Source organism: Pezoporus occidentalis, unplaced genomic scaffold (genome assembly GCF_034315485.1).
Source record: "Pezoporus occidentalis ecotype Australia unplaced genomic scaffold, CSIRO_AGI_Poc_V1 ctg13, whole genome shotgun sequence".
Classification (NCBI taxonomy): domain Eukaryota; kingdom Metazoa; phylum Chordata; class Aves; order Psittaciformes; family Psittacidae; genus Pezoporus; species Pezoporus occidentalis.
In genome coordinates, this window is record NW_026913103.1 from 10,614,539 (window position 1) to 10,636,052 (window position 21,514).

A 21,514-nucleotide genomic window follows, 5' to 3' on the forward strand; every position below is an offset into this window, starting at 1 on the left:
CCAAACTGACCAAAGAGGTATTCCATACCACAGCACGTCATGCTCGCTATATAAACTGGGGGCAGTTACCCGGAAGGGTGAGATCACTGCTCGGGCTGGGCTGGGTATCGGTCCGTGGGTCGTGAGCGGTTGTATTCTGTTCCCTTGTTATTTCCCTTATCATTATTATTATTGGTGGCAGCAGCAGTGATTTGTGTTATACCTTAGTTACTGGACTGTTCTTATCTCAACCCGGGGGAGTTACCTTCTTTCGATTCTCCTCCCCATCCCTCCAGGAGTTGGGGGGAGGAAAGGGGAGGAGTGAGCAAGCGGCTGCATGGTTCTGAGTTACTGGCTGGCTTAAACGATGAGAGGGGAGAAATAAAAACAGGCATTCATTAATTCCTGTAAATATACATCCACCTGACAGATGGAAAAGGGTTGCAAGCTGCAAATGGAACAACTTTCCCCTTTCCCTTAAATTAATAATATTAAAAAATAATAGCGCAGACAATGAGTTACAAAAAGGCCTCATGAAAACCTTGTCTTTTAGAAATTTTAATATCAGGAGGGAAATAATTTGGTCAAATAGTTATAACAATGTTGATTTCATCTGCCCTTTACAACAACAAAGACACCTTTGAAGCCTCTCAAGAACATACATGACACCTGACCCTTTTTTTACCTCTATGTGCAATCAGAGCAGCTTGGGAAAAGAAAAGCCTATTTTGAGTAAAACATCCTTTCATGAAAGAGAATATTTATAGGGGGCTTTACTACCACCTTACCATTCAACCAAGAGGTACAAAGCACAGTAACAAGAAATGACCATGAATTCTCAGACCCCCTGTAGCTACGCAATTCCTCTGCAGAAAACCAGTTTCAGAACTGGACTGTAACCTCACCCATAATCATAAATTCCATAAGAGAAGGATTAGGCTCATCTTTGAAAAGGAAGAAAACTAAACCAAGCCCGTGGTAGCTCTTACCGGGTGTTCTTCTCTGTCATCCAACTGCAAGATACATTGACGACAGGGAAAGAAGAAAAGGGAGTCAATGATTGAAAAGTTTCTGCTAGTACTGAAAGCAATTGTTTCTGCTTTCTGAATGCTTTAATGACTTTGTAAATGTGAACAAGCTTCTCTGTAGCATACCCCAATGCCTATATACATCATGGACACCTCTTCATTCTTCACTTCCTTGGACAGTGGTATAGATATTATTTGTCCTTAATGGCTACTGCTTACACAAATCAGACAAAAATGACAAGAATAGATGGCTTTTACAGAAGACAGGCAACTCTTATTTTTTGTGCCTTGAATTTGACAAATTAATTCAGACATTTAAAACATGACCTTAGTTTGACGTGTCCAGTCTCTTCAAAACTAACAAGTTCAAGGAACAGACAGAAACTGCTTGATTTGCCTTTATGTCCAGACTAGAACACCATATACAGAAAGCCATACATGGGGGAACATGGAAATCTGCAGTCAGACAAAAATAAGGTGAAAAAAATAGTTCAATTCAACAGGCAGATGGAATGGCTGGAAACCTGTCCTCTTCTAGCCCACTTTTGCCTCCTGGAAGCAGAAATGAGCACTAGTCTCTGTGGAAAGCAGAAGGGAAGTTGTCAGGATTTGTCCTTCCCCAGCTTTTTCCTGTCTTGAAAGGTTACTGGCTCCTACCCTGTCCTTTGAAAGAAACAGGAAATAAATTGAACTTACTCTGTTTTAACTTGACCAAGAATCCCCTGACAAGGAAATTTTCTCTGCCTGTGTATCGGGGGAGAGAAGCGGCTAGGCATGCTGTACTACTGCTGTGTGGTCAGAGATGGAAATGTATTTTGCTTTCAGAGTTGCTTAAGACTAGTTTCTTACTAGCTGCAAGCCCTTGAAACAGAGGAACACAGGCTGAATTTCAAAGGTAAGCAAAAACCCAACACATTTCCCACACGCAGAAGCTTTACACAGCCAAAAACCTAGCCTCAGCCTCTTAGCTGACTGTCTGATGAAAATCCTGGACCACTTCATCTAAGGCATCTTCTCCTGAAACTGAGAACTGCACTGAATGGACATTTTCTTCAAATCTACTTTTTTTTTACCTTGAAACACTATTACAGCCTGCATCCCCACCCATCTTGGGAACATAAAGATGTATATGCACAGACTAGGGAATTTGGTCTTATCACAAGCAGATTTCAAGTAGAGCATTACCACGTGTTTAATGCACAATACACTGGATGCCCACTTCTCTTTTAAACTATTAGCATTCTTCAGGTCCCTTTCTGGGTCAATTCTTTTATTTGGATGGTCTCCTTTCTATTGTACTACCCCCATAAACCCACTTCAGCCCTGGCTTCGGGAGGTATATCTGACACTGCAGGAGCAGAAGGGAGCACTGAGAATACAATACCACCACTGAATCCATCCTGGGTCACACCTGTGAAATCTCTCTGAGACCTACACTTCCATTTCTCTAAAGTGCTGTTCTGAAATGACGAGCAGCTGCTGCAAGGAATGATATGGATTAGGTGCAAAAGATACATAACTAAACATGGTTGCTTCAACACCAAAACCAAGATGGCTGGATTTTGAGGTCCTGAAAACTCACAGCTCCCATCTGCCAAGACTGATTAACTCTCTCTGGAAGAGATCAGGTCTTGCTAGGTACCTGCTTGCCTACCATTTGGGTAAATGCGATGCCCCAAAATTACAATGCTACAGGAAAAAGTTTTTACATCTCACCCTCAAGTATCAAGATTGTTATTTTTAAATTAAGAATTTCTTCTACAACAGCTCAAAAATTCCTAATGAAGCACCCTTAAAGTGCCCCAGTCTCCTGGTGACTGGAAGTCTGCAGCAGTTCACAGCCTCCTTCTGATCCGCTCCATGCCTCCACATCTACTGTCTTCTTGGATGTGGTAGTCTCAGCAGCTGTTACTGATGGCAGTGCACAGGACCTCAGAGGTGATGCAGGAAGAACAGGCAGAGGACACAGAGTAAAGCCCATCAGTTGTTCAGGACCAACTGACCAGATACAGCAGCGAGTTGCTCCATTCTACCCCAATTATCTTGAAAAAGGTTGCAACTAGTCTGAAAATCCCCTCAATGTCTCCTGCATGCTTAAAAGATAGAGAAGGAAGAAAATGCTTAAAAGATAGAGAGGGAAGAAAATGAGACTGAAACTCTGGCTGGGGAGTGATAAGGTGGAAGCTCTGGGTTTAGATACATGGGCTGCTCCGTGACTAGCAGCTGTGCCAGCTGCGGGTCAGCCTGTTCACCTCTGTGTGAGGTAATATGAACCAGAGCATTTAGAGAGGTAAACATAGCTGAGTGATTCACACAAGGTGATTTAATCATCACTGACCTGATGCACAGACCTGTACTGTAATTCCCATCTGACGCATCAGCTTCCACCCCAGCATTCGCAGAGAGGTGATAACAATACTTTATTTGTTCACAAGAGACCTCAAAAATCTAGTGCTGAAGGTTTTACGTTACCATGTCTTAACTTCAGAACCAATACCTCTCAATTCCAGCTGTTTGGTAACACCTTGTTTATGTACTGGTTTTACTGGAAGTGCTAGTACTGTGATTCTCTGCTGTTCTCAGCCCAGCTATAGCTATTTTAACTGCAGACCCCCGCCTAGCAATGATCCCTGGGTCACAGCAAGGAATTCACAGTGCCATATTAATTGCAAATTAACCTACTTTCCTCCACAAAGTCTTGTAAAGCTTCATCACTGACTCTTAAGTGACCTGAAAGATGCATTGTGCAAACTTTAAGCAAGAAACCCCCAAAGAGCCCTCCCAAAATACAAATTGTAAACTGAAAAAAAAGGTACAAGGACCTCTTTGTGCGGGAAACAGTCACACTTAACCACACACTTTGACACCACCTGCTCTTAAAAAGTCAGATTAAGCAAAGTGAAAGACGAAAAAAATTTATTAGCAAATCTGAACTGCTATCCTAGGATCTTAAATTCCACTCAACTACGTCTGTACTGAGTAGCAAACTTCTTTGAGGGCTGTCTAAAGCTCATCCCTTTCCAAGGCCATTTGCCTTACAGTTATGAAACCATGTCCAGTCATACACATCACTGGGCAGTTTGTTGCTAAGAACATGTGCCAAATTTTTCAGTTGATTTTAATCTGGCTTCAAAGCAACTGCCAGTGGCTCTCATGGTGTCTTTCCCCAGTAAATTAAAACATGCTTCCCAGAGATATGCCTGATACTTTTCATTTAAGTCTTTAAACAACCACACACGCCTCCTCTCAAGCTCTTTCAGAGAACTTGTATCTCATTTTTAAAACAAACCAAGCCCGGGCTAGATGGATTTGTAGTTTGACTAAGTACAGCTGCTCCTACTTATTTATTTTATCAAAGTAAATAAAGTGCCCAAGGACATGGCTTTTAATAGTGTTAGACTGTGCTGGGACTTAGAGGTGTTTGCCGTCGGTCCCCATCAAAGTGGGAGAGATGAAAATTCAGGACTGCACAAAAGTCCTGGAATAAACCTCCCATTTCTCTCTTCAGAGCTTGCACTGAACATGCAAAACAGAGTAAGTCTACTTGTTCCTCTAAAAAAACACAACAGCCTGCCTGTAAAATTCACAAAGAGCATCTCATTCCCAAATCCTAGTACGATTCAATTGCCTTCTGCTCACCTAAACCCCATATTTCACTTCCAAATTGAACCATACTTCCTAGCCTTAATGTTTGTTGACTGCTGTGATGCATCATTTGAATACATGCCATATTCCACCCTGTAACATGCTCAATTTCACTAGTAGCTGAGAAAAACAGTCGATCTGACATTATTCACTGGGGAATTCTTGTCAGACAGTGCTGTACGGAGATAAAACCTTATCTTATTTGGGTCCTGGGAATGCTAACAAAACAAACCTTGGTACTAGGGTTAGAAAATACCTTACAGGTTGTTGTCTCTGAAGTGGTGAAACTGAGGGTGTCTTATCTGGGCCTTATCTGTCTGTTTATTCAAATGGAAAATGCTCAGCCTATACTTCTGGACTCCTAAAAAAGCAGATGCTTAGCTTGCTGGCATTAAATTTTCAGAGAAAGAAAAAGCAAAGGTAAGAGATTCAAAGGTGGAGGGGGAGAAAGGAAGGAGATCTTTCAGTTCTGTTGAGGCACAATCATGGCTCAGCCACCTCATTCTCCTTCCTGCCTACATACATATTTGAATACAGAAAACACCCTCAACAAACCCAAATTTAAAACAAATAAAATATACCTCCTGTTACACATCCTTGCTCCTTCTGCTCATGCCCTTACTACATTCTACCTCTAGGACTTACTCTTCAGGACATCTTTTACATTTTAGATCTCTTGTCATGTCTGAGAGAGAAAGTTTCCACACTGCAAACTGCCTTTTCAATAGTGAGTGCAATCACAGTCAATCAGCCCAATTTAGCACTATCGGCAGGCAGGAGTCTAACAAAGGCAACGAAATTGAGTTCACTTATTGCGGTGGTGAAAACCATTCTGAGCATTCACCTCCACATCCCCTTCGACGGTACATTTTTATATGCTTACTAGAATAAATAAATAAATAGTACAGCTATCGACAAAGGGCAGGAGAGGAGTTATTTCAAGATTTTCTCTCCTTAACATGCATGCATGCATGGCTTTTGTTTTGCTTTTTAAACCTAGCTCTCTCCACAACACGAGATTTTTTTCCTTTTTCTCCACTGGAAAAGATCAGAGAAGTAACATCAGTAGCAAGACAGCCCTCATCAGAAAATAATGGAAGTTACACCATGCATAATGAAAAGCATGCAGCTAGTTTCTTCATCATACTTGAGGCATGAAAAATCAGGCAGTGCCAGAAGCCTCTGCAGCAAGACAGGGATTGGAATTTCATATCGCATCTTGATGGTTTCACTTCTGTTTTATCGCTCACCTGCTAGAAACAAACAATGTTGTTTGTACCTTGTATTGGGCCACATAACCAACACACACCTAACAATACCAATTTCTGTCTCGTGGTTTCTCCTGAATTACTATCATGCCACCTAAGACCTCAAAAAGTACCCAAATGCTCAGTTTTACTCGCACTATAGATCTGCAGCCTCCAGTCATCCTTCTGTACAGCTAGTGTCAGCATTGTGAATCAGCATGAAAAATAACACATTCCTTGAGGAACTTTGGGAACCAAAGACCTAATGTCCATATGTGTGGACTCACTGAAGTGGCATTGCTGAGTCAAGGCTGAAGAGGAAATTAGTTTGAAGTCTGACTTTACTAGAAGCCTGATGGATACAGACTCTTGCCACTACAAAAAGCTCTGTGGATGAAGGGAGCGGTGGCTTTCAGGAAGGCTTGCAGATCATGGCTGCCTCCTGAGCCACAGCAGAAATAATTCTGGCCAGTACTGCAATCTGTGAAGAACATCAATGGCCTTTACAGTCATATAAAGAGAAAACCACATTAATGCTTCCTATTCTTTAAGAACTAACCTCAGCTATTCCTAATACATCTCTGGGGTGACAAAGAGTCTTTTGTTGTTCCCTACTGTGTAATAACATCCCTCCAGCTGGGAAAGAAACTTTTTCTTGCCCTCTTGCTCCCCTTTCCCACATTTATCACCTCTTCCACTAGATGCTCCTGTGGAGAGCACTCCCAGCTCAGTCCCTGCATTCCTTAAAGATATTATATTCATACATATACACAGTACATGGAAAGGAAAGAGACAAAGTAAGAAAATATGGTTTCTTTCTAGAGAGATAAAAAGGAATAATAATCGCTTTTAGCCAGCAGGGTATGTAATAGCTGACCTCCTGCATCCTGCCTTTGATTTTCTCCTCATCACAATCATCTTTCGCTGGCTAATTCCCAGCATTTTTCCCTCAGGCTGGCGGGTTGGCATGGATGGTTAGCAGCTGCCAGTATTTCTCCTCCCTGTCAGCTACAAGCCATACTAATGTTAGATGCCTGGCTCAATCCCACCCCAGGGTGCCGCATGCCCTCGCTTTCCAACATACTCAGCTTTTGCCAGCCTTGAATCTGAATCGAAGTCCCGTCCTGCCTTTCTCCTTGCAAAGATGAGCTGTGTGAGGGAGTTAACCCATATCAAGTGAAGAAGCAGATGACAGATTTCACAGGGCTAGACCTCATGGGGAAACAGCAAGTTTGGCAGCAGCCATCAGGGAGCAGTAAAGCAGTAAGAACGCAGAGAAATTCAGCCTGTGGTGTGTGCCAACATCTACTTTGAACATCATTCTCTTAATAGCAAAGAAAAGAGCTGTGTGAATAAACAAACAAAAAAGGCTCCCCAAGCACATCCCACCGCCTCTTCCTAAAAGAGATGCCGCTTCCCTTTGCCCCATGGAAGATTTGTAAGCCAAAGACAACTCTGTTTCACCCTTCTGGAAGGCAACATTTCCAGCAGATAGTTCACTGCACTAAAAAAAGTCACCAGTAACCATTCTTTGAAACAGATGCAAGAAATTCAAGGTTATGGGTAAAACTAACCAGCCTACTGGAGTACTAAGGTAGTTTTATACCTTTAGTCCATAACAGAAAGGACAGTATCAGACCAGTGCTAGAGAAAGCTCAGTCTACTACTTCAGAAGACCTCTGTTTAATTTCACCAGAGAGAAAGGCATTTGGTGATCTCACAGCTGGAATGACCAGGTGAAAGTATTTTCAAATGTATACCCCAAAGTAAAAAAAAAAACCATAAGCAAGGTCAGGCATCTCATTTCTAAGCTGTAGGAATCTAATGCAGCTGAGGGGGTTTATTTGTTGTTGCTGTTTCCATCTTTTCCCCAGTTAACTGCAACCTCAGCTTTCAGAAAACCAAGTGAATAAGGTGTTTGCACAGAATGCTCCTCTGTCCAGCACCCAGCTTTCAGCTTGCCCATATAGGCTCACTGTGCACTTCTTTTAGCAAAGACAGGCAGGTAATAATAGTGAATAAAAAGCCTATTTGATGAAGCTCAAGTAAAGTAGCTTGGCTCCTTCTCAAGTAAAGTAGAGTACCACTACAGCATGAATGACTAAATCATCTACTCGAGAGCTATTACTTGCAGCAATGAAGCAATGTTAATTGGATAATGGCCTGCTGCCAGCTAATATTGGCATGACCTACAGTACCCCTGGCTGACAGCCGTGTCTCTCTCTCTATCACACCTTTTTTTGTAATCTGGATGGGAAGTGGAAACCATTAAAAAAGCCTCATAAGTGCCATTTAACTTCTTATCATGAATTAAAACCTTAATTAAGTGCCTTGTTAAAGGAAGGAAGACCAGTTTTGGTGATTAAATAAAACAAAACAACAGTTAGGGGTATGAACTGAATTACTAACTTTACAGCTTTAAACTCAGTTTTTAGAAAATACTAATTTTGGGTTGCATTTCACAGCACCTGCTAGAGAAACAAACTGCACAACTGCTGAAAAATACCCTGGGTGAAAAGCAGGCGAGGTTCTACTTGTTTACCAAAACCTGCCAATAAAGAGAAAAGCATAGAAGTTAAGAGCTAACGGGGTCCTTTTTAATTAGCTGTAGGCAGCTGATACACTCTAGTCCTCTAACTCTGCTCTGAGGGCTGATCACACACCATGGCCACATCTGAGCCCTTGTTATTATGTGGCTGTTTTTCCAAGTGCTTATCTACACACTAAAATCCAGTGCTTTAACAAAAGGTGTAGTACAAAATCAAATTACCAAGGCTTCCACAAAAGGGTTTATGGAAACTCTTCAATCAGTGCAGAATTAGCTCCATACTGACTTAGTTTAAGTTGATTAGGGAAAGGTTTGAACTGAGGCACATTAAGTCATGCTTGAACTGATTTGAAATGTGTAACGCAAAGTTTTGCAGCAGTTTAAAACCCTGTGAGTTCTACCAGCCCCAATTCTGAGCATTCACAATGTCTCCCCACTGAAATGACTGGAGTATCATAAAGACTGCTCTCGCTTGTAATTGGATATAAACACGAAATAATGTAAAAAACATCTGTTCACTGTTTAGCTAGACAACAGTTAACAATGTCTGGATGCCAGATTAGCAAAAAGACCCCAACATGCTATGAAGTAAAAGAAAAGTCTGCAATTTAGACTTCAGAGGCAGATTTACTGCTTTGAATAATCAAAAAGAAGTTCTTTTGTTTTGATGTTAAACTCCCTCACACCAACATTACATGAGTGTAAAAGCTTTATAAACAAAGCTTTATCCAGCTCTGACATCAAACCTTTGAGAAATTATAATAATAATGCCCTTTCTCCACAATTGCACACTTTAGCAGTTTTCAAACCATGCCAGAATTTAAAATGCAACGCTTGCATTGTTGACTTACAAACAGCTTTGTTAATTTATGAGTGATCATCACCTTCAGAAAAGTCCTGATCTGTGAAGGCTGTATTTACAAATGATTTTCAGTCTCTGTTTTTTCTATAACAAGTATATGCCAACATAAATAGTCTCTAAACCTGAAAAAAAAGTATTGGCTCAAGACATCAACTTTCAACTTCAGTTTGAAATTTCTCCACCGGAAGAGTAACCCCCTGCATGACAGATTAAGTCAGTTTTCACAGATACCTTTAGCAATAACTCATGGGCTGTCAGAGCTCTGCAGACCACAGACTAAAACAAACAAAAGCCTTGGGAAGAGCTATTAGCTTGTGAACTGAAGAAGACCCTGCTAACTTCTTTTAATGCAATACAACTAAGATGGTGTTTTCCTTGCTCTATCAGATCTTTAAATCCAGGAGGGTTTCAGGTCCTTTTGTCGGGAGCTCCCACACTGTTGGAGGTACTTCCCATATCTATACACAGGCATCTACCAAAGTTCCTGGCAGAGGCATACCAGAAGCAGAGATGTGCATCTTAAACCAAGGAATAACTGAGGAAAAACAAAGTGCATCAGGCAGCTCTCTTTACCCCAATTCCTGACTAGCATTTGTGAGGAAATTATTTAACTGACCACGTCTGCATTGAATCTAATTTGCTTGGTAGCTATTTTGTTTCACATGTTAGAATCAATGCAGTTAATCTGCACATGGAAAATATCTGTACAAGTAAGCACTGGTAACCGTAGTATCTTCTTTTAAAAAGCTAAGGGAATTATTTTCCAGGATGAGAAGGTTAAAGCCCTGGCATTCTGCAACTAACAGAAGCACGTGGCAAAGTTAACAGTGGTGGTCTTAAGTGAAGTGCTGTGAAAAACCTTCAGAACTAGATTCACTGCTTCTGTAAATCCATAGACTTCACTAGACCTGTAGCAACCACCAGTGTAACCTTTAGGTACTAAGACGTTTTGATCTTTCATGCGACATATTCTAGAATCTGAAACTTCAATACTTCATTTATCCAAAGGGGATTCACTTAAATAGAAATCATTTCTGCTTGGACTGGAGGAATATTTTTTTGTAGTATCTCATGAAACACATAGAAAGACAAAGCTTTGTGTTTTAAATCTTTAGTGTCATATGAACATAGGACTGAGTCACCAAATGCAGACACGGCATGATCCCTGCTCCTTCCACTTGCCTGTGGCTCAGCATCCCACCACTATTGTGCTTAGAAATCTGCTAATTTCCAATCTACTTTTACTAAAAGCTAGTTGAAACCAATTAATGCTTGTGGCAACACTGTATTTAGTATTAAAGAGAAACTCCTCAGCCATTTCATCTCCTCTGCCTACACAAGAGCTGTAGCATGTCTCAGTTGTCACGCCAGTCGTACAAACCTGCTACGGTCATCTTCTCCTCCTTCTGCTGAACCAGGTCAGGCTCCTTTTTATGAACACTTCAGTCACTCTTGTATATGTTTATGTGAATTTCAATTAAATCTCTCTATCTAACAGGACCTGAATCATACATGGAGGTCTCACCAAGGCTTTATATAAGAGTGCTGATACTCTCCTATCTCTTCATACCTGTGCACCCCTGGGTGTGTTTTGTCACTTCTCTGCTCCTGCCTTAGCTTTGCACTGCAAAAGCTACGCTACACTGACAGAGTCGATTCTTCCACTGGAAATTATCAGTGGATGCTGCAGAAACATAGTGTGCATCCTAGCATGTCCTCTGTGATGTCTTTAAACTCCTATGCAAAGTGTCTGGGTTGAAATTTCTTCATGAGTAATATTCAGTGTTAAGACATGATGAAATTACCCCAGTGACCTACTTCGAATGCTCTCCAACTTGTGCTGTGACAACATCATGACTGCACTGAAGTTCCTGGAGGGCTAAACTAGAGGAGGGAAAAATGGTTTGTGACACTTTGGGACCCGACATCATTTAAAACACACCATGCTTCTTCATGGCCAGTAAGCGAAGGATGCTGAAAAACCCTCTGTATGCCAGAGCACCTTCCCACTGAGTGACTGCTGCCCCATGCTCTGGGTACACTGCCACCATTCCTGTGCTGCCCAACCCAGACAGAGGCATTGCATAGGTGGTGCTGAGGCGGCTGGTGATGGCAGCCTGGCCAGCAGGCACACATATCCCTTCTGTGGACAGCAAAGCCACTGGCATGCCCTGCAGTAGCTGTGCTGTCACGGCTGTATGGCTGTGAGGAAATTACAGTGGGGGTGGAAGCCAGCCAGTGAGATTCTGCGGTAAAATAAAGTAAACTTTCCAGTGAGGTATGTATTTTCTACATCCCTTGGCTTCCTGCTGTGGGAACCATGCTGCATGAGAAAAACCCTGCTTTTTGACAGACTGCTCATGGTTTCTCAGTGGAAAACACATGGCCCAAAGCAGCTAACCTAAACTTGTTGTGAGGGGAGGTGAGAGGAAGCAAGGCTCAGTGAGGTGCAGGAGAGGGGAAAGAGAAGGAGAAGGAAACGGGGGGGGACGGGACGGGACAGCAGTGTGATTCCCAACAATGTGACAGCTCAAACAATTTTTCAACAATAACCTGCTGTCTAGCAGCTGTATCACCCCTTTCAAATTTCCTGTCTGGAAGAGCAGAAGACTGTCAAGGTCCTGATAACGTCCTGAACAAAGCTATGGCAATTGTTTGGGTACGACTCCCTTGGTGGAAGTGACAAAGGTGAGCTGAAGCATCTTAAAGCTTTGCCACCGTAACCTCTAGGAGCTGTGAGGACGGCTGGACTGAACAAGTCCATCCTTCGGCAATTTGCAACCCATCCGAACGCAAAAACCGCATTCAGAGCAGTGCTGGGGCAGGCATCGAAACCTGCACCACACTCCCCTTGGCCACAGAGGTCTTCCTCATTGCTCAGGTTGGAAGGGGTTCGTGTTTACAGTGTGGGCAAGGCGAGAAACTGTACCTCTTCCGGCAGGCTGACCACCAGGTCATTTTCCGTCTGCCCGACCAAGGCCTGCAAGAAGTACTCGCTGCAGGCAGCCAGCACAGCCCGGTGGGCGCGGAACTCCTTCCCCTCCACGATCAGCGTCACGTCACAGAGAATGTCCTGCTTCCGCTGGTCATTTAAGCAGAGGAGAATATTGGTACAGTGCACCGTTGACTCATACACATACATGGGGGAGTCAGTCTTCTCATCCACAGACATGCCGTTCACACCCTGCAACAGAGAAGGGGGGAAGAAAACACAAACAAGGCAGTGAGGAGCTACATAGCTGCTGGGCAAACACGGCACGGTGGGATGCTGCTTGATTTCTGGATACCTAAGGACCATGGCCAAGTAGCCCATTAATTCTTAAATCCAAGCAAGTTGCTCAGGAAAGATATTGGGAATGGTGTTCACTGCCAACAACTTTCACTCCGCTGTGCTTCAATTACCTATTCACCCCCCAGCTTTCCCCCTCAAAACCAAAGCAGAGTTTAGATGGACTGCAAAGTGCCTTCCCTCAACCACCTACTACACATCCAGGACTTTCAACTGAATAGCGGCAATAAAATAACATGCAGATATGGGAAATTTTAGATTTTAGCAAAAAAAAGCAAGGGTAACTGTTGGGTCTTCTAATAATGAAAATAGGGCTTTGTGCTTGCTTCTTTTACTTTGATATTAAAGGAAAAAACCCTCAAAACCCCTGTCTCATCTCCAGTGGACAGGCAGTACTGCATGCTTACACCGAAGACCTCAGCTCAAGTGAAAGCCAAGGTGGAACTGTACCTTGCAAAGACAACGAAGACAAACCACTAACTACAGTGACTTCATTTCTCAATCAGAATTCATGGTTTTAAAACTTAAGGGTGAGCAAAAATTGTTTAGTGGCTTCAGAAGAAATCTGTTTCCAGGTATTGCTAAAGCAACATACCCTCACCAGTGGTTTTATGCCATTTACAGAAAAGAGCAGTTTCTGAATTCCAGACCCACAGACACAAGAAAAACCCCTGACCCATGTGGAGGCTGCGGGGCAGCATGTGGGTCTGGGGTTGCTCCTGCCTGCAGGTAAGTCTCCCCTCCTTACAGCAGGGCAGAGTTTGGAAGGATTTAAGACACCTGTTATTATCCTCTCCCTGTTGTTCTGCAATTTTTGACACATGTAGAACTTGCAATGCCTCTGAACATGGGGACTGGATTTGCAGTGGAGATGGTGACGGGGATCAGCTTTCCCAACCCTGTGTGAATCCCCTTTGCACTTGAACATGTTGAAGTAATTCTTCTACCCAAAACTTTCTGCCCAGCACCAGACTCTTTACATTATTTTCCTATTTCAACTCATCTAAGTAGAAAAGCATAAGAGCTTGTGCTGCATCTGAACACCCTATGTACCCCCAGACAAACTGAACACACTCGTTTTCAGAGCTTACCTGGGGAAAAAAGGTTATTTGTATGTATTAGTCTACCTGCCTCTGAAAGAAGAGTTCTGCAAACGCACAAACTGTAAATATTTTAAGGAATGATTCTTCCTCATTGAGAACGACAACCGCCTTCTGAAAGGTAAGATTCAGAGGCCCACAGGGCTAAGGGCAATAGAAGGTGATATTTTGGTATAGTACTGCTGCACTATAAATATCTGACCCCTATAGCAAGTAAAAGCAAAATTCCTCCTCTGCTTCTTTTTAACGTGAATCTTTGCAGCATCTTCCTTTGTGAGTATGATATGCAGGTAGACAAGTATAAACAAGAAGACTTCAAGCTATTTCTCTTGCCATGAATTAAAACCAGGGTGCCGTACAGTGCTGTTGAAAGAGAGTAATAATCTAGATAGGAATGGACTTAAGAGGAGCCACTTGTTACTTGCAAGTATTTACTAGACTTCTCAGGGAACTCCATCTTCCCATTTTCATAGGGGTATTTTTAAGTCAGTGGCTATGATGACTCTTTCTACAAAACAGGTATTTTTTGCCAACATTACATTACTGGAAGTATCAATGAGATGCTTATGGCTTCGCTTTTACTGGTATTTTCAATATTTACTGCTGACTCATGCTACACTTCTGAGTAGCCAGCTGAAATGCCTATGTGAACAGAAAAGAAGCAGCCTACCAACCCAAAGTCACTGACTTTAGAGAGAAGATACCTAGCTGCTTATTGACTTGCATGAAGGTAGGTGAAGGAGACATTTGGGTTTTATTATGCTAACAGTTGCATTTCTTAACCAGAATAAAATTAATTTTCTTCCTCCTCATATATTGATACTAACAAGAAGAATTGGCAGCCATCCTTTTTTTACCACTCCAGTAAGGTAAAAGAGAAAATGACACTTAGCTCTTCCCACTCAGCTTTCTGTGTAACTGAACACTGATGCTAACAACAGCATTATAGTAACATTCTAAGTGGTCACTCTTGCATGCTGTGAAATGCAAGAGTTTACAAGAACAATCTAGTGGGAAAACCTGAGAACTGCCAATAACAATGCAAAGGGGAATAGTGCTAATTTCTTTTTTTCCTTTTTCTCAGGCATGTGTATGCCTGTAATGCCTCAGTGATGAAAAAACCTATAAAAAACCTGAAACCTGGCAGGTAATTAACAGAACATCAATTACATTTTCAGTGCCTGTAAAAAAAACCAACCAAAACCCACTGTTTGCCTGAAATAGCAATCCTTTTTTACAGTAATAGTGCAATTTGTGTGAATCAAACCCTGAATTACTTGGTTACTAATTAGTAATTTCCCACTTCTTAACTACAACTCTCATCAAGTGTATTTTTTTAAAAACTCATTGCATGCCCTGTGACGTGCTGAAAACACCACGCTGTATTTCCCCACTGGCGAGCCAGACTGCCTTCTATGCTAGGAAACCTGATCAAAGTCGTACTGAGATGCTGGGGCTGTGAAGTTCACCATCCACACTCCAACGGATCCCTAGATACACTCCCAGTAAGGACCTCCACCCAGCTGCTTGTACCACGATGCTTTCCAAAGGCCACTGTTGTGACTCCACTGACTTCCCGACAGCGGATCCACAGCATATCCCTTCCAGCAGTCACTCAAAGCCCATGTGGATGCCCTGGCCAGTGGCTGCAATCTCAGCCCGACACAGACTTCCCCTGGCCATGCCCCTGTCTGCTCCAGGAAACACCCTGAGCCCTGCATTGCGCACAGGGAAGCTGGGGCTGGGCTACAGTCAGGACCACCTATTTATCAGCTTTTAATGTTTCAACACAAGTGATTTATGGTCTTCCCTTTTCCATGATCTGCCATCAACTGAATGACCTCCAGGCATGAGTTGTTTCCTCTCCAAGAGGACTTTATCGTGCAGGACAGGAGCAAGATGGTGAAATCCTGCACTGGGAAGTAGCTTGTTCATTTTCACAGGGAAAGGGTTTAGAGTGCAAAGAGAAAGGTCATCACAGGGCTTTGGCATGTTGTAGCAAGAAAATTAGCAGAATTCAGCTTTTTTCCTCTCCTCAGAAGAGAAACACAGGGATTGGGTATTAACTCTGAACTGTGAGGCAAGCTGGGCTGGAAGTCTTTTATATAAATGTTAATTCAAACCATGTAATTTTTTGCTGAATTCAGTATTATGCTGAGTTTGCAGAACCTTGTTCATGGAAATCATTGCAACACACTTGGTATTTCTTCAAACTGAAGAGAGAATGTCTTAGCAAGCCTTTCTCTGGCTCAAAAGAACATGCTGTGCATTTGTTTGCATATAGGTCACCATACTGACAGAAAAAGCCTCTTTGAAACAAAAGTTTCCAGAAACTGGCATGAACTACTGTAGGCAAGAAAAGCACCATTGAAACCTTGCCAAAAAACAGTTGCTGGTAAAGGGCAGTAACCGCAGAGAAACAAACTGTTGCTTACACAGTCCTTCCACAGCAACGGGTGGCAGACCCCACCAAGCCCTTGGCAGCATGGAGGAGGCATGTGAAACCTTGGGAGACAAGAAAGCAACTCATGGGACATCCAGATCACTTTGGTTTGCAGCACATCGTCTCTACTGGCTGGCGCTCACCCAAAACTCTCCAGGAACTCATAAACACACCGCCTGAGCTGCTACCAAAAATACATTACCTATCGCAAAAAAAAAACCAGCTCCCACCTCACAAGACTAGAGGGCAGGCAACGTGGAATCTGTTTTTAAAGGGAAACATTAGAGGACAGAGAATCTTATCAAGGCAAACCAGAAAGTCCTGCATCAGAACTGGGTTAATTATGTGAAAAGTAAATCTTGATCGTGGCAGAACTACAGGGCGCTTAACCAGGCAAATTACCATCATGACAAAGCAGCATGGCTTCTGCACGGGGAAGTCATGTCTCTGATGGGCTCTATTAGAATTCCTGAAGTGTGTCAAATTAGCAGTGAGGAACACTGGTACGCGTAATTAGTGTTGACTTTCAGAAATCCTTTGACAAAACCTTTACAAAAGGTTGCTAGAGAGGCTCAGTTATCATAAGGTAAGAAGTTACATCAGACTGGAAATCACGTATGCTAAACTGTATTCAACAGAGAAGGGATGCAGGGGCAATTTTCAGTAAGTAAACAGTGAAATTCCTCCAGAAATACATCAGCAGCAGTACTGGCTCACATCTGTCTATGGTTACACCATGCAATATGCCTGAGCTCCTCTGACCTCTAAAGCTACAGCAGGGTTGAGCACACCTAGCAGCAGTCCTACAGTGAGGTCATTGAGAATATGGTACCAGATACGGGAAGCAATTCTTAACAACAAAGGCTTTAGACTGGACATAAGAAAAAATCTGAGGCACAGGTTGCCTGAAGAGGTTGTGTCATCTTCACCGTTGGAGGATTTCAAGACCAGACTTGATACAGCACTGAGCAACCTGCTCTGATCCCAGCACTGACGTGCTCTGAGCAGGAGGTTGTGACAGGAACCTCCTCAGGTCCTTTACAACATGAATTAATCATTGATCCTACATTGATTAGTGACCTGAAAGTCCACAGACCATGACAGGGAGGTCAAAACAGTGAAAACAGTTCAAATGTCAAAGGTAATAGGGATTGTTGGGAATTGAAAAAAAAAGACAATATAAAAAAGGATTAGACACTAACAAGGTGGCACAGTAAATCCAGCATGCTCTGTTATGCACAGGTGGCAATTATAGGGAAAAAAAAGTTATAGAGCAGTTGTGGTCAGAGAGGACCTCCAGGTATCATCTAGTCCAGCCTCCCTGCTCAAAGCAGGGTGTCCTAGAGAAGGCTGCTCAGGACTGTGTGCAGCAGGGTTTTGACACTCTTCAAAGGTGGAGATCCCACACCATCTCTGAACAACCTGTTGCAGTGTTTGACCACTGTCACAGTGGAACAGGAACTCATTGACCTGGACTCTCTATTCCAATTTGGAGTCTAACAAAAAAGACAGACTGGATACACAGACTCTCATCACCTAGAGACAGATTTTAGAAAGAAAAATATTTTAATAAGGAGATGTATTTTCTATTTACTTGTGGTGTACTACACTGCTGGGTAGTGTCTGCATCTGGTTATTGGTGTTGAAACAGGGAAAAAAGAAACCCTCAGGAGAACAACGGAAAAGACGATTGTCAAGGAAAGAGAAAAACCCCTCCTCAACATGTATGATCAATTCAGTAAGCACTATGCAAATAATACGAAATAAAAAGGTCAAAGCAGCACTGCTATTTATTGTTTCTAGTGTTACAAGTAGGAGACGACACTGAAGTAAAAGAAGTGAGACAAAAGCAGAATTTGTAAAAATAAAAGCTGTGACTCCTGACTATAGAAATGAACTGAGATTGTACCCTGTACTCATAGGGAGATGAGCTGGGTTGTTTTTATTTTTTCCTGGGAGACTTCTCAGTCACTGCAATAAACCATAAGCAGAACTGACCACTGCTGCAAAGAACTCACCACATTTGTAAAGGAATTAGTCACTCCTAACAGATATATCCAGGGCCACATTACTCAGGGTACAAGTTTACATGGGATGAATATTCACACACTCCAGCATGCTGCTCAACAACAAACTGCCTGAGCAGAGAAACGTGCCTGTATTATCTGTCTTTCCTAACCTACTAACCATTGTCTGGGATCAACATAGATGAACTCCAAATCTACCACCTCCACACATGCTCCCTAGGCCCCTTGTACCCTCTGTCCCCAACTGCAGGAGACAGTGATGGGCATGCTGCCCTGTGTTCCCCTCTCTTGAAAGGGCACTGAAGTTGCATAGGACTAAGCTGTTGAGGGCAAGCAGTAGAGAACATCTATCCAAAGACTACATGTAGTGGGTGCCACTGACGCCAAGGGGTCCTGCTCCCACTGACTCCAGCAAAGCGGTGCATTTAGGACATGAAAAGCCATCAGATGTTGAGCTCAACTCAGAAAAGAAGGCATACAGTCTACAGCAGAAGCATCTTTGTAGCCTCTCCATGGTAAAACACCAGTGAGGAAGGCGATAAAGAGAAAAAATGGCCTGAAGGCACCATCTCCTCCCATCAAACAAAAGCTCACTTGTATCCCAGGAAGTGCAAGTAGGGCATCAGATCTACAACAGCAACTACCATCAACTTCATGGTAAAGACCTGAAAAGGTTTATCAGTATCTTCACATTATGCTTGTAACAACGCATTTTAGTATGGAAGTGAGCAGGCAATACTGTGCAATTTCTCATTTAAAGAACTGCAGGACATGACCTGGTGTAAAATGAACTGCAGGTTTTGTTTGGAAGCATAAGCTGGCAATCACATTATATTCTGCTATAGCAGGTGACTCCTGGCTTTCTCCTCATCAGGTTAAGAGAGGATCAAAACTGAACCGGGGTTATTTTTAGTTCCAGTTCACATTCTTCTAATCAGCTCCACCAACAGGATTAAAAAGACACTTACGAACAACTTGAAGTGGTCTGCCTGAATGTACCTAAGACTATTTGGTCAGAGGTAGCTAGAAAGTCTGTTCTGCTGTAAATGTCTGACAATATTTCTGTTCAATATGATGCAAAGTGTAAAAAAAAGCTCTTTTTTTTCTGAGTTTTTGTGTATTTTTTTTCCCTTAACAATTTAGCAAACGACACTGGAAAAAAAATGGGGAGAATGACGATAAAATAATTAAAAAGTTGAGAGGAACTTGTACTTTTGACAAATGGAAGCAAAAGCACATCAGACTTGACAGCTTTTAGGGATAAACATGCAATGGTTTTAAGTGGCAAGTGGGAGGAAAATAATTTTCCAGGCTTCCTTCCCCATCTCCTAATATTTTTTCTATGAAAAGACTCATTTTGTGTAATCAACGCTTTGGTTTTAAAGAAATTTATCAATAACTGACACTTCAGAGCTCCTAAAATGACCATCCTTATAATTGGTTATTACGATCTCTCAATTATAGCTATAACAACAAAGGATATGATTATATTGTCACTGCTTTCCTTTAAAAAGAAACTATTGAAAGGCCTAATGATTAATTCACCATTTTTGAGAGCTCATTGTAATGACAGAAGACTATATACAAAGGTCTCTTCAGTGAGCCCATTATTCAATTAATAAATGCTGAATACCAAGCAGTCACAGTCATACGAATCTCCCAAGAACTGTGTGAATTTTTAACCAATTAATTATCAATTACAACATCATAAAACATCAGCACAAAAATAGAAACAACGAAATTTAATTATACATTATTCTTCTTCGTTGCTGCAAATACTATACAAGACTGATTTTGATTAATAATTCATACGGCAATAAAGTATCAGGAAAGATAATTACACTGTGCCACAATTCTCACACTGATTTCTGTAATTACAGATTACAACAGTGTTAGCAATTTAAAAAGGTTAGGGAGCAGTAGTAATTTGCTATGTCATCCTCAGCAATATTAATGTCTTCTTCTCTGAGCACCCCAGATAATTGAAAATAGACTAGCGGGCTGCCAGGCTACATGAGCTTGCCTCCTGCCAAACATACTGTGGGTGCCAGGGCCATTAGCAAGAACCTCTTCAGAAATGAGCTTTTCACATTGTTCAAGTACCTTCTGCTGTATCACAGAAGATACACAGTCAAGGGGAAAAGACATCGTAGAGCATTCTTGGCCGGCAGCTGTTAATGTGTTGCTCCTGATAGCACTGGCTGGTGCTTCTGACCCTACAGCCTCAAAGCAAGACCTTCATTTGACCATGACTGGGAGAGGGGATAGCTAAGAGAAACCAAGGACAGGATTCAACCACGGGCCCTCAAGAGAGGCGGGTCTGGTGGGGCACACAGCAGGGCCCTGCAGACAGTTGGACATTAATGTTGCTGAGGAGGCTGCATGGCTCCAACACATCAAGTGTGGGAGCACCCTCCAAATGCTAAACAGCTGCACGCAGTTCAAGGGCCACTAACTGGATGAGCTACACCACATGCAGTGAGCAGAAGCATCGTACCTGGGCTCCCTGCAGAGCTGGGCCATGTTTCTGTATGGCCAGCTTTACATGTTTTCCAAGTAGAGCTGAGAATACTGGAAATTCATTCCTTAGCTTAAGCTGACAGGAACAAGGATGCGTCCTCTAGATCATTGAACTGCTGCTTTTGCACAGCTCCGATGTAGGCAGTAAGTCCCATTGCAAAAGACACTTACTGGCTTCATTATACTGGACCTAGACTCTACAGCGCAACTGGGTAGAGACTAGGGAAAAAAAATAAAGGAACTCTGATCCTGCAGACCTTTAAACAGAACTGCTGAATATAACTTTTGTCTGTCACATTTTGCTTACTTACAATGATTCCAGTATTGGCAGATTGCACACACAGACAAAAATGTACCACAGCTCCATTTCTGCCATGGATCTTGTTGTTTGTTTGTTTTTTTAAATTAGTATCAGGGTGCCCATAGTCTCCATGATGAATGTTGATCTAAATCCCAGGTGTCTACTCTGAAGAAACTGCACTCCAGGTTGTTCAGAGATTGGTACCATAAGGAGGCAGGGATTCCCAGCGGAGGCTGCCTTGAAGAGTCCAAGTAGATTTATGATCCACATACAGATAAAACCTATTTCCTGACTTCAGAGGGTTGTGTTGTTACTGTTTTTTGAGAGAGTAACCCAGCTGAACAAGGTAATGACAGCTTGCAGTCTTCAGGGACTAAGTTAACAGGCAAATAATGTTTACACATGGTACATGCACTGACATATGCATTCTATACAGGCCTACTAGGCAAAATATATACGTGCATCTTTTTATGACTCAGTAAAAATTCTATAATTAGACTATAAATTGTCCTACGCTCAGTAAGT

At 42.3% G+C, this 21,514-nt stretch overlaps 1 protein-coding gene across 3 annotated transcripts in view; it reads right to left on the bottom strand.

The window, feature by feature from the left end:
* BACH2 (BTB domain and CNC homolog 2) overlaps positions 1–21,514 on the bottom strand; it is a 189,793-nt gene that overhangs the window by 37,677 nt on the left and 130,602 nt on the right. For all 3 annotated transcript variants that reach the window (XM_062608393.1, XM_062608392.1, XM_062608394.1), the window contains one exon: positions 12,239–12,493. In XM_062608393.1, the coding sequence (XP_062464377.1) occupies positions 12,239–12,481 (243 nt within the window). In that variant the 5' untranslated portion in view covers positions 12,482–12,493. The remainder of the gene's footprint in view (positions 1–12,238; positions 12,494–21,514) is intronic.